The following is a 12222-nucleotide window of genomic DNA, read 5'->3' as shown; positions in this document are numbered from 1 at the left end:
ACTGAAACACTGTCCAGTCTCATTGTTAAATGCTAAAACACAACATTTTGAGCGGGTGCATAAAGATATTTGCTTCTTAGAGAAATTATATACAACATTATTTTACATACAGACTTTTTGCTGATGTAAATTTATATAGTTTAGTTCATGTGTCAGCTGTTTTGGTTTATCTTAAAAGGGACAGTTCACCCCAAATCAAAATCACAAATTTTTCCTCTTACCTCGAATGCTTTTTATCAGTCGTTACTGTTTTGGTGTGAGTTACCAGGTAATGGAGATGTCTGCCTTCTCTCCAATATAATGGAGCTTTGGTGGTCCTCAAAGCACCAAGAAAAATACATTTGAAAAACACAACAGCACAGTCTCTTTCCAAAAATCATTACTCAAGATAATCCAAAGGCCTTGTTGTGAGCGTTTCATGTAGGAACTATTCTCTTTTTACTGAACTACACAAACCAAACACATCACCGCACAGAAGGAAGCGTGTATCTACTCCTGGACCAGAGGCTCGAGCTCCCGACAGTGCGAGATGTAAACATTAACGGCGTCCTCCTCGGCTGAGTTGCACAGTTGTGGCGTTAGCTAACAGCAGATGCACGGTTCACACTCCTCACAACAAGGTCTGCGGATTATCTCGAGTAACCGGGTCATGATTTCTGGAAAGAGACATCACTGCTGAGTTTTTCAAATGTACTTTTTGGCGCTCTGAGCACCACAAGTCAAGTGAAATCTAGTTCCATTATACTGGAGAGAAGGCAGACATCTCGGCTGGTAAATATTTTGCTTGAGAAGTGACTCAAAATTATTGATTGTCAAAATGTAATTTTTCTTTGAGTGGACTAATCCCCACAGTCCTCATTTCCAGTCTTGCTATCTTATTTATTATAAAAAACACCATATCACACCCCTAGCTATAAAACATTTAGTATTAATTTGTTTATCAGCTTTATTCTAGCCTACATCAACAAACGAATCATGTTTTCCAGTGAACTGGTTGTTTCCAAATCATATCCCCCACAGTAGCAAGCTTTGTTGGTTATTTGTGCACACCCACAAAATTAAACTGTTTTGCACTAATTCACACATAAAATATTCCTAAGGCCTCAGCTGAATAATCAGGTAAATGGCAGACACAAGCCTGAAAAACTTTGGAAGACTTTTAAATACATATCCTCCAGGTGCTTATTTTTACTCAAGATTCAGCCCAAAGCTCTGCCTGCGCAGGCATATATATTTAGCAATATTTTATAACTGAAAAAATACTGCAGTTATTCCTGTTGCATAAATGAACGCGATTAACTGACCAGTCAGGTGTAATGTGCCTTTAGCAACAGATTATACAGCTGGAAATAAACTAATTGATCGACCCAAAGGCACACAGCAGCCAGCATTACTTATCCTTACTCTGACCCTGAGTCAGTCCGACTGCATTTACTGTCCCTTCTCATTTACACATCATATTCATTCATCTCTGCGCACATAACGGGGGGAAGCATTTCTGAAAAACTGGCCAAGAGGAGTGCACTGACATTTTTCCCTTAAATTTAGGATGGACATGCACGCTCAGTTGTATCTTGGCGATGTCACGGTGACGTTCAAGTCATATGACTGAACGTCATGTTTGGTTAAAACAAAAGGGTCTTCCCTGCAGTTTACAGGATCCTTGGAAATCTGTAAAAGAATGAAAGAAAAGCTAGGTTGTTTCATTTTTTCTTTGGACAAACATAGCTTTTTTTGGGGGGGTATGTAAATGAAAGAGCACAGAATCCCAGCAAACAATACCCACACATTAACATACCCATGTGCACCTGAGCATGAGCCTTAAGAAGCAGAAACAGGAGGTGTTTGGAGGTTGTTCTGTAATCTGCATGTCTGCAGGGGCACTTTCTGTGCGTCAGGGGACATTTTTTTAGGTGAGATTTCACAAAACGCTCTTTCAACAACAAAGCCAGTGACCTTTCAGCAAACACCCGCTTACAGTTAATTTGAGGGGTGAGGCTAGTGCTTGTCACTGCCTGTGTGCTCAGTTTATACAGCAAATCAGAGATGCATCTTGACTGAAGTGCCTCTTTCGGTTTTTGTTGACTGTCATGCCACTCTGTCGCTGATGCACTGTCAAGGCCGGGGACGAGGATGTTTTAGCAAAGGCTTGCTTCATAATGCTGAAGGGAACACACACATTCTGAGGAGCAGTGAAGTAAAAGAAATGTCTATACTGTAGTTATTTTCAATGAAAGATATGGTGAGAGTGAGTTATGGTGGAATGATTCCTGATTATTCCCAGGGGCAAAGCCTGGACAGACGCTGACTTTAGATGACACATGCATGGGATCAAATCAACCAGAGAGGCTAATGAATGCCCACATGAATGTAAATAATGTACATCTGTAGCCATGACTCACTAAAAACACATTCTCCCCTTAGATCTCTTGTTGCAGCGACGACTGTCCATTTCTTTGATTTCATCTGAGTGTGCTGTTCTAACAGTCAAATTGTTCTTTCATGCATCACAGTCACATCTCGGCCGCTTCTCATGATAAGGTAAAAGCAATGCATATCTTCTGTGCGCACTATGCATGCACATATCATCCAGAGTCATTTATCTGAGACAAACAATGATTTTATTAGCCTCATTAATTTGAGAAAATCACGCAGAACCATGCTGTTTGAAAAGCTTAAAAAATGACTTTATGTTGTCGCTGTGCAGCCAAACACACCAACCAAACCTCATAAACAATTTTTGCAATTGTGCTGAAGACCTGTGAATCACCGCAGCAGCTCGACAGCATGTTCAGAAAACATGAACGATCCTGTGTAAGGTGATACAGTCTGTTTTTGGAGGCACGCTTCTGATGTTACAGGAATAGTACTTTAGCCTACATATGAAGGAAAGCACAACCAGGAAAATGAGAAAGCTAACATTTGTTATGGCCACTGAGGTGGTGGTTTACCCGAGCAATCTTAATTAGCCTTCAGGGTGAAACAAAGTCTTCAGTAACACCTGGAGAAAACTCGTCAAAGTTGACCAATACTGTGATTTAGTAACAAGTTTAACACAACTGCATTAAAAGCACAATTAAGTTAGTTTATTTTTCGTTTGTTTTCATTGAAAAAAAAGTGTAAAAGTTGTTACCTCCCGACGCCAGCTCGAGCAGGAGCGACCACCAGAGCAGACCGCGGAGCCACAACTTCTTCTGGGTGTTTTTCCCCGCAGAGTCCATCTTTCTTCTCCCGGTGGAAACACGACTGTTACCGGACATGTGCGGTTACATATTTACAGACCTGCTTTTCACTTCTTCACGCTTCGGTACCGTCAAACACAACAGTTGTGTGCGTGTGTGTGTCTGTGTGTGTGTGTTTGAAGCTGTGCAGCTGCTTGCTGCAGACCCTGAACTAAACTCAACTGCAGCAACGATGTAGGTCCTCGCGAAACTCCGCCTCGTGCGTGTGTGCGCGTGGAAAAAAAGGCATGTTAATCCTAGTTTTCAAAATAAAAGCTTGAGGAACAAAGGAGGAAACGCTGCAGGCCAATTCAACTAAACCACAGCATAGATGAGGATAAGATGTTAATTAACTTGATTTATATTAGCTTTTATTAAATGTCATGTAAAAGCCCACAAGATAAATCAAGTTGAAAGCGTAATTATTGATCAGATTAGCTACAGATAGGGGAGAGCGGGGTCAGTTGGCACATGCCTTCTTGAAAGTGATGGAAGGAGAAATACTCAGACCTTTTACCATAGTAGAAGTAGCAATACTACCCTGATGAAATACTCTTTTACAAGTAAAAATCCTGCATTTAAAATTTTACTTAAGTAAAAATAAAAAAAAGTATTAGCATCAAAATAAATAAAGTATCAAAAGTAAAATTACTCTCAATTGCTCATCCCCGATATAGTCGCTGCCATCTTGCACTGGTGACGTCATTTGGAGCCAGATTCTGCACAGTAGCAGTATGACCCCACTCTTCCCTACAATTTATTAAAAAGTATTGATTAATGTATGGTGGGTATGTATGTAAGCACAATAGACTGCTGATTGATAAGATAAGATACATAAACCAACACTGTACTTTCATATATAAAGCATTTACAATAAGACACAAAAATCAGTTCCTTCAGGAGGGTTTAATGTGTCTGATATCAATAATAGGTATTCAAGAAAAGATAATACAATTTAAGTTTAATTTAATGCAAATATGATAACATGAGTTAATGAATCAAAATGTGGCAGTGTCTTTAGGACATAGTTGGTCTGAAACAGAAGTATGGACTGTAACTGGACCCATTTCAATACTATGTATCAGTGTGCTTTACTCTTTTTAATAACAGTGTTACTGCAAGGTAATGCAGAATGTTGTTTTTCCAGATTGCAGTCCACCAAGAACCTTTTTTTTCAATAATGTAGATGAAAAAATGAATCAGAAACAACCCCAGGATTTACTCAATTACAGTCTGATCAAAATATAAATTATAATCATGGAATCACAATAAAGTTAAAATCAAGGCTGAACAGGATTCACGTTGAGGTATTAGAGCAGAAACTGTAAACAGAGTTAATGGCACAATCAGTAAATTATCAGTGATGAATGACAGTTTGTCTGATGTTCTGAAGGGACGTCAGCAGGTTCCCGAAAGTTTGTTGTACTCCTGTTTGATGCAGCTGTAGATGGGATGGTAGAAGTGCCGGTCTGACGCCATGAGGTCGGTGACTATCTCAGTGTGGTCGACTCTGGGCAGCAGGTAGAGCGACACCTTTATGGACAGCGAGGTGAGGAGGTTGTAGAACTTTGTGGAAGATTCAACAGGAACGATAATGTCATTGGTCCCATGGAGCAAAGCGAACGGAGGCACTCTGGCAGGAACGAAAACAAGAGATTGTGGGTGAAAACTGATTTAATTAAAATGAAAATATTGAATGTAGATTTCATAAATGTTATTGTTGTTCAGAGCCCTGCACAGGCATTTTGTGGAGCGGGTGCTCAAATCACAGAAAAAGGGCACCCTTCCATAAATTTATTTTTGCACAAACACAAAGAAATCTTTTCTTTTGCTCTTCTTCTCTCCAAATTTTCTTTACCTTCTCTTTCCTTTTACATAGTCACCTATACATTCTTATAATTATCTTCTAAATAAGCTACAAATATTCTTTTAAAAAATGTGTGATCTAGGCAAGGTGGTCTCCTTGCTGTCCCGTGATCAGCAACAAGACACGTCCTATTTGTTGAAATTAATGATCAGAACCACGTGTGGGAGGCGTAAACATTATTTTAAGCTGAGTTTTGGTGTATAAAGACGCCTGAAAGTGGGAACACAATTTGGCTTTACTGAGTTTGAGTGTACTTGTTGTTATGCATTGTGGTGGGTTATTGTCTTATTGAGGCTGGCTGTATTGAGATTTTTTAATTGTGGTTTAATTGCATGAGTATGGCTCTGCAGGGTGCTTGATTTGTTTGCAGTGCGCCGCCACAACTAAATCATCCACCGCCACAAATAGATTTTGGAAGCTGGTCTGTTAATTAGGAGAGCTATTAGAATAAATATAATGTTTGTTTATTTATAGCACATTTGGGGCTGAGACGGCACAGCAGAGTGTCGAATAGATGCGGCACTTTATGCCATACAGTTAACATTGCTACTGTTAATGTACTTTTGTCCTCTGTATGAATTATTGTATTGTTTTGTATTCTCTCTCTCTCTTTCTTTATTTCTGTTGTTTGTTACCTGCCAAGGGACTACTGATGTAAATTAGTTGTCCTGCTACCTCCGGCATATTTACACTTGTATTTTATACAGATGTCCATTAATAAATAAATAAATTGTCACCCATTGATGTGATCAGATCAGCAGTGAACTGATCTACAGATTAATTATCCATGTGAGGAGTGACAAACTGCTGCGAAGGAAAAAATGAGTCATGGAAACGCCACCTGCTGTGCTGCGTTCAGGGACCTGCAAACGTCAGATTTTAGAGGAGACAGCATGATACCGGCACAGGGGCTCGTCTTAAATGCAGTTAACAGGCATAGAACACACTTTTTATTGAGAACGGATGCCATCGCCAAATTTAAAAATGTAAAATGCAAAATTATATACAAAAAAAAAGAAACTAGAAAAAAATGTTTTGCTAAAAGGGCACTTGTCTAGTGCCGGTGCCTGAGCACCACCCGGGGTCCATCTGTGCATGTGCCTATCAGCTTTAAATCCTTTCAGTCTCACCTGTTCAGTTGGTCTCGGCTAAACGTGTTGAGTATGTGTGTTGGTGAGTAATACGGAAAGTTCTCCACTCCATTCATGGCTTTGTGCATGGTGGAGACAAACTCGACTGCTCGCCTCTGCTCGTGCTCATAATGGTCCATGATGTTGTACACGCCGCTCAGACCTGTCCAGGAAACATGAGAGACAAACTAACACATTAACACAAAATCCCAGGAATCAGTTTTATGAAAATATAAATGAGGCAGATGTCTCAGGTCCAACTGTGGAAAATGTATGAAGAACGTCTCTGCCCTCAGGTCAATAAAGCAATAGATCAACAATGTGTGCGGCACACAGACATGTATTATTATTATTGTTATTATTATTATTACAGGGTTCCTGTAGCTTAAGGCAAGTTTGATTTGAGACTGTTTAACAGTTTTTTTTAATGCCACCCAGAATTAAGTTTTAGACCAATTTTCTAATAACCACAGTTGAGCAAAGATAATTGCTCATCTTCTTTTGTTATATTTCTGTTGTTTTGTGCAAACAAATTTTAAATCTGAAATCTCAAAGTTTACTGTAGCATAACACATCGTTGCAAACGTGACTGATGCGCTGCACAGTGATCCTCACCAATAACTCCTCTTATTGCCGATGTAACGTCCCTCAGCTTGCTGGCCTCGATGAAAAGCTCCTCTCTTGCATCAATGAGAAACAGTGTGGTCAGTGCACACAAATGTGCACCTGCTGAATGGCCAATTAGTACTATGTTGTCCTATAAAAGACAGAAAAATAAGACAACAACATGTGTATTAATGACATATTATTCCCGTGGACACAGGTTGAATGACGATCAGTACTCTCTGGCAAAACATCATTAGCTTAATTTGTTGATGAAGCATGTTGGACATCTTGGATCAGTGCTTCTCAAACTGAAAACAAAAACGTTTTAGGTTTTTTTCATGATAAATAATCAAAGAAGCTGTATACACCAACAAAGCATTAAATTGCTGCAAAACACTATTTGTTATGTATAGACAGAGTGGAGGTATGGTGTCCTGAGCAGAGAATGACGTCACGTTACCTCTGCATGTTGCGTCAGGGCGTCTCTATTCTTCGTTTTGTTAGACGATCCAGCTGCGTGTGCATGTTCGTGCATGTGTCTCCCTGTGTGAGTATCCCATTGGATAGCTAATGGCCACCGCTCTGTACTGTGCTTGTTCGCCAGTTACTGCACTGGTGGCATTATGCCACTCCAGTGAGTAATTTTAGACAGTATGCTGGTGTCACAGAAGCAAACAAAAAAGGGGGTGACATATAACTGAAAAGCGTCGGCCTCTACAGTGACGGGGGGGTCAGGGGGGTTTACCACGAAGCCAGTTCAGCAGAGCCAGGCTCTCTTTGACTGAGCTGGCTCGACAAACCATAGAGCCACAGTCAGAGCCAACAGGGAACCACGAAGGTGGTTATCAACTGTCTGTTAACTCAGGCTCTCTGCTTCGTATTCTAAGCGCATTCACAGAAAACGAGTCAAATAATGTGCAGAACACGTCATTTGACTCTTGTAAATGATCAACCGCGTGCTGCCTATTTCCACCTTTGAAGAACATTAAAATGCGTTACAGCGCAAAGCAACACTGTTGCTTCAGTTGAGACAAATGCTGACAGAAAATGACATATCGTAAATGCACAAGTTAATATCGGCCACCTCCGTGGTACAGGAAACCCTGACTTTGGGCTCAACATACCTCGCTGAAGCACTATAAAAGTTTTCTTTTTTGAAGGGAGGTTGCAATAAATTGTCAGTCTTATCATTAAAGTTTGCCTGTGTTTCTAAAGAACAGCTGAAGATGTTTCTCACCTTGTCAAAGTTGAACTTGTGTCCACTCTCTTGAGCCCAAACCAAGCAGTCAGCAATATCTTGGACCATCCCTAAAACGTTCCCCTGACAATCAGACAAAGCAGCAGTCAGTTCAGATACCACCGTAATCGTCAGAATTTCATTTCTTATCTGCCGTTTAAGTCACTGCAGTGTCATTTTCACCTTACGTTTACAGGTTTATGTGAGGTGGTAAAGCTCTTACCTTTGGATAGGTGAAGTAATCGGGACATATGACAGTTGCATTAAGCTCCTCCGCCATCCGCCTCGCCAGCAAACAGTAAATGGATCTGTCTCCGGAGCCCCACGCACCTCCGTAGATGAAAACCACCAGCGGCGCAGGGACATCTTTAGACCTGCTCACGTCTGGAGGGTGGTACAAGTCCAGCTTGTTGCTTCTGCGGCCAAATACGATGCCCTGTGAAGTATTCAGTCAGACAAGACTGTGAACTTTGACACAATTTTTAAGTAACACTTAAAGCAAATTTTTCATCAAGTGAAGCGATGAAACCTGAGACAAGCATGACAGTGTGGTTATTTAATTTTAGATATTTACCGAAATGTCTGCAAAGACACAAATACAAATAGAAACTTGTGCGTAAGTCACCTTTTCATAATGCTTTCGGTTTTCGTTGTTCTTGTACCATGACTTCCACTGAAAGTAAAGCCTCCCATATTGTAGATACTTCAGAGTTTCCAGCACAGCTCTGGTCAAACAGTATATTCGCCTGAAGGAGAGGCCAAGCATTAAAAAAACCCATTAATGACTGACTGACTCTTGTCAATGAATAAAAAAATATGAACACATCTAATATTTACCTTGGTTTTAGAGCTTCTATGTACTTCTTATATCCCGGCTTGTTGGGCCAGCCGTACAGCCATTGGGCAGCCAGAGAGATGGAGTACGGGAGGCCCACCAGCAGGACACCCGCGGACACAGGAAGCGACATGTGACATCTTAACCCTGACCTTAAAAAGTAGAAACAAAAAGTATTCATATATTAGTTCAAAAGTAGTATCACTCAGAGTTCTTCAAAATGTTGTATCGGCTCTTACATGTCGTGAGTCAGTCCGTCCGTCTTCCCTGCAGAGAAGAACAGAGAAACTAAGTGTTATATTGTTGTCACTCACACAACTAATTGAGTGTTAATTGTTCTGCTGTAACTACAGGCTAAATTATTTAGTCATTCATTAGCCGTAACCTCTTATCCCAGCTGACACTGGGCGAGAGGTGGAGTACTGGACAGGCTGGACAGGTCGCCAGATTATCACAGAGCTGACACATTCACACCCACGTTCTCACAAACGGCAAATTTAAAGTCACCAATTCACCTGCAGACTGTAACGCTGGAGAAACCAGAGAAAACCCCCTTCAACATAAAAACATGCAAACTCCACGCAGCAGGGCCCCGGCCAGCAGCGGCAGGGCCCCGGCCAGCAGCGGCAGGGCCCGGCCAGCAGCAGCAGGGCCCGGCCAGCAGCGGCAGGGCCCCGGCCAGCAGCGGCAGGGCCCCGCCAGCAGCGGCAGGGCCCCGGCCAGCAGCGGCAGGGCCCCGGCCAGCCGGCGGGATCTAATCGGCTCAATCAAGGTTTAGCAACTGACGGAGCAATGTTTTATAGGTCATTTAAAAAGTACTAATAAATACAAATTTGGGGTTGGGAGGTTGTGTTCATCCTACTCAAGCTTTTTACTTTTACTTAAGACTGCCATTATTTATAAAACCTCAAAATTTGGTGATTTAAGAAGTGTGGCACCTAGTTCTGTTTATGAAACGTTACCAGGACGCCCTCTAGTGGACATTTGTTACAATAACACCGCTGCAAACAAACACACAAATAAATAAATGAATGGGTTAATTAACTAAAACATGAATTATGTATGTATGTATGCATGTATTTCTTCCTCAGGTTATTTTCTTTTTGTTTTTTAGGGTGGGTGGGTGGGTGGGGGGGTCTGTGTGTTTGAATGTCTATTGACTAAAAATATGAAAAAGAGTTTGAAAAAAAAAAGAAATCAATAAAAGTTACTAGCAAATTTCCAGAAAAGTAGCAACACAGAAAGGCAACACAAAAAACAATGAAAAAACAAACAAGCAAACAAGGAAATTATCTTAAATAACTGTAAATAATTAAATAATAATCGTAAATTTAAATATGTAATTACAGTAATTATAAATATGGTTTTCTGTGTTTTTTGCCCCAAGGTTTTTATATTTAAAAAATAATTAAAATAATGCTCTCTCTTTTTACCTTCTCTGGGTTTTTTCTGTCACATTTTGCTATTTTATTGCCAAGTTGCTGATTGCCTTTTTAAATTAATGACTTAAAAGCAAGAGATATTTTTCACAAACTAACGATTAATTGATGGTTTATGACTCATCTACAAAGGACAGCGAACGATAAATATCTTATTAATGCTGATATTATTTATAAAACCTTAATAATGGCTGATTGAGGAGGAGCGCCTCTCTTTACGTGTGAAACGTTACCGGGACGCCCTCTAGCGCACTTTTGTTTAATCACACCGCCGTTTGTTAAAAGCTTCATCAGTGCTGCTGCTGCTGGTTAAAAAAACAACACAAAAATCACATTTTCATCTGAAAGCGTCCATTAAAAATGCATGATAAAATGATATTAGCTTGCTAGCTTTGACCCGGGGTGAAGCTACAACGGTATAAAAGCTAAACTATGCTGTGGCTTTTGAGCCACATTTCTGCTGTCAAATTGAACCATCCGTGATTTGTCCAAACACAAAACCTGTAAAAGTTCAGTTATTTGTCTGCAGTAGCGTTTTTTATCGGTTAGCTACATGTATTGTAGCTCAACTTATTGTTTGGTCAATAGCGGAAAGGTCGGGAAAACACCGGAAGCAGCGAAAACATACCACAAATAATCACATGTAGCGCCTAATGCCGCAGCCCGGGTCCCGGGTTCATGTGGTCTGGCGTTAAACTCGGTGTGTCGGATGAGGCGATGCGGTGATAACCTCAGTGAACAACCTGTCCTCCAAAAACCGGTCGGCCTCGCACCCACAAAGATAAATTACGGCAAAGCGAGAGAGAAATCCTCCTTTACTTCCGCTTTGATATTGAAAACTAGAGCGCTTCCGGTTTAGGTCTAAAGTGGCATAAAACAGACATCCCTTAAAACCCAGCAAAATTGGCCTAATTTCAGGACTATTAAATTTATTTTATTTTAACCTATACATTCATTTTATTTTTATGTTATTATCTACCTACCTACCTACTTATTTATTTATTTGAGACACCAGGTTCCCCTTTAAAAATCGTTTTCATAAATGCTATAGCAAATCTCTTCTCTTATGATAGCATACTGAATCAGTAGCTCTTTGTTTTCATGTAATTTATCTATTGTGTACACACACACATATGTATTTACATATATATATATTTTCTCATTCTCTTAATTTTTAATTGATTTTATGTTTTTTCCCTGTTTTAAAATTACGTTTTACCTATTTTTTATTTATGGGTGGGGTATATGTGTTTCAGTGTTTTGTATGTATATTGACTGAAAAACCTATATGTATATATATATTATTTTTTAAAATGTGTGTATTTATAATCATCATAAATAAATATTTAAAACCATGTCACAAAACTATCATAATTGTAAGCATATTGTCCCTTGGTCATTTCCCTTTTTTAACATTTGTTGTTTTTACTAATTTTCAGGTAATTTTCTGTCTTTAAGAAAAATATTTAAAAATCAACTTATTCCTTGTCATTTTTGCATCAGTTCATCTGTCTTTGCGCCCTTTTTCTCATGTTTTTTGAAAGAAACTAAACCAATTTGCTCAGCTTTCAAACGGTTAAATGCTTGTGAAGCAGCACAAGAAAACAGGTTTAAAGGGTTAATCATACCATTTAAACCCGACCAGAGGACGAGTGGCCGTACAGCTGTTACACATAGAAATACAGGATTCACAGATAAACGTTAGCGTACTCATTTATTATTTCACATTCACGTTAAAGCAATTTTGATGTAACGCCCTGACTTTCATGGTCTGCGGATTTCTATCTTGTGATATTCAACATCTCTGTGCAGATACCCCGGAAATACACATGAAAGTCAATTTAATTAAATTGTTTAAATTGCTAAAATACAAGTTCTTTGTCAGGA

General features: G+C 39.8%; 2 protein-coding genes across 2 annotated transcripts in view; both read right to left on the bottom strand.

Annotated features, from left to right (window-relative positions):
- The window catches only part of cspg4ba (chondroitin sulfate proteoglycan 4ba), a 38006-nt gene extending 34550 nt beyond the window's left edge, over positions 1-3456 (bottom strand). Inside the window, exon 1 of the mRNA XM_042488488.2 lies at positions 3134-3456. Coding sequence (XP_042344422.2) covers positions 3134-3260 — 127 coding nt within the window. The 5' untranslated portion in view covers positions 3261-3456. The remainder of the gene's footprint in view (positions 1-3133) is intronic.
- A 652-nt stretch (positions 3457-4108) lies between these two features.
- LOC121944515 (uncharacterized) lies at positions 4109-11142 on the bottom strand. Its single transcript, XM_042488329.2, has 9 exons — positions 10964-11142; positions 9136-9163; positions 8899-9048; positions 8687-8807; positions 8285-8497; positions 8062-8145; positions 6834-6975; positions 6219-6381; positions 4109-4854 (listed from the first exon to the last, which is right to left on the bottom strand). Coding segments are annotated over exons 2-9 (1110 nt in total). The 5' UTR covers positions 9138-9163; positions 10964-11142; the 3' UTR covers positions 4109-4619.
- Positions 11143-12222: the final 1080 nt, after the last annotated feature.

Source organism: Plectropomus leopardus, chromosome 4 (genome assembly GCF_026936395.1).
Source record: "Plectropomus leopardus strain MGB_pleo_1.0 chromosome 4, ASM2693639v1, whole genome shotgun sequence".
Lineage (NCBI taxonomy): Eukaryota > Metazoa > Chordata > Actinopteri > Perciformes > Serranidae > Plectropomus > Plectropomus leopardus.
Note: the sequence above shows the minus strand (reverse complement) of the source record. Positions and strands in the feature narration are given on the sequence as shown.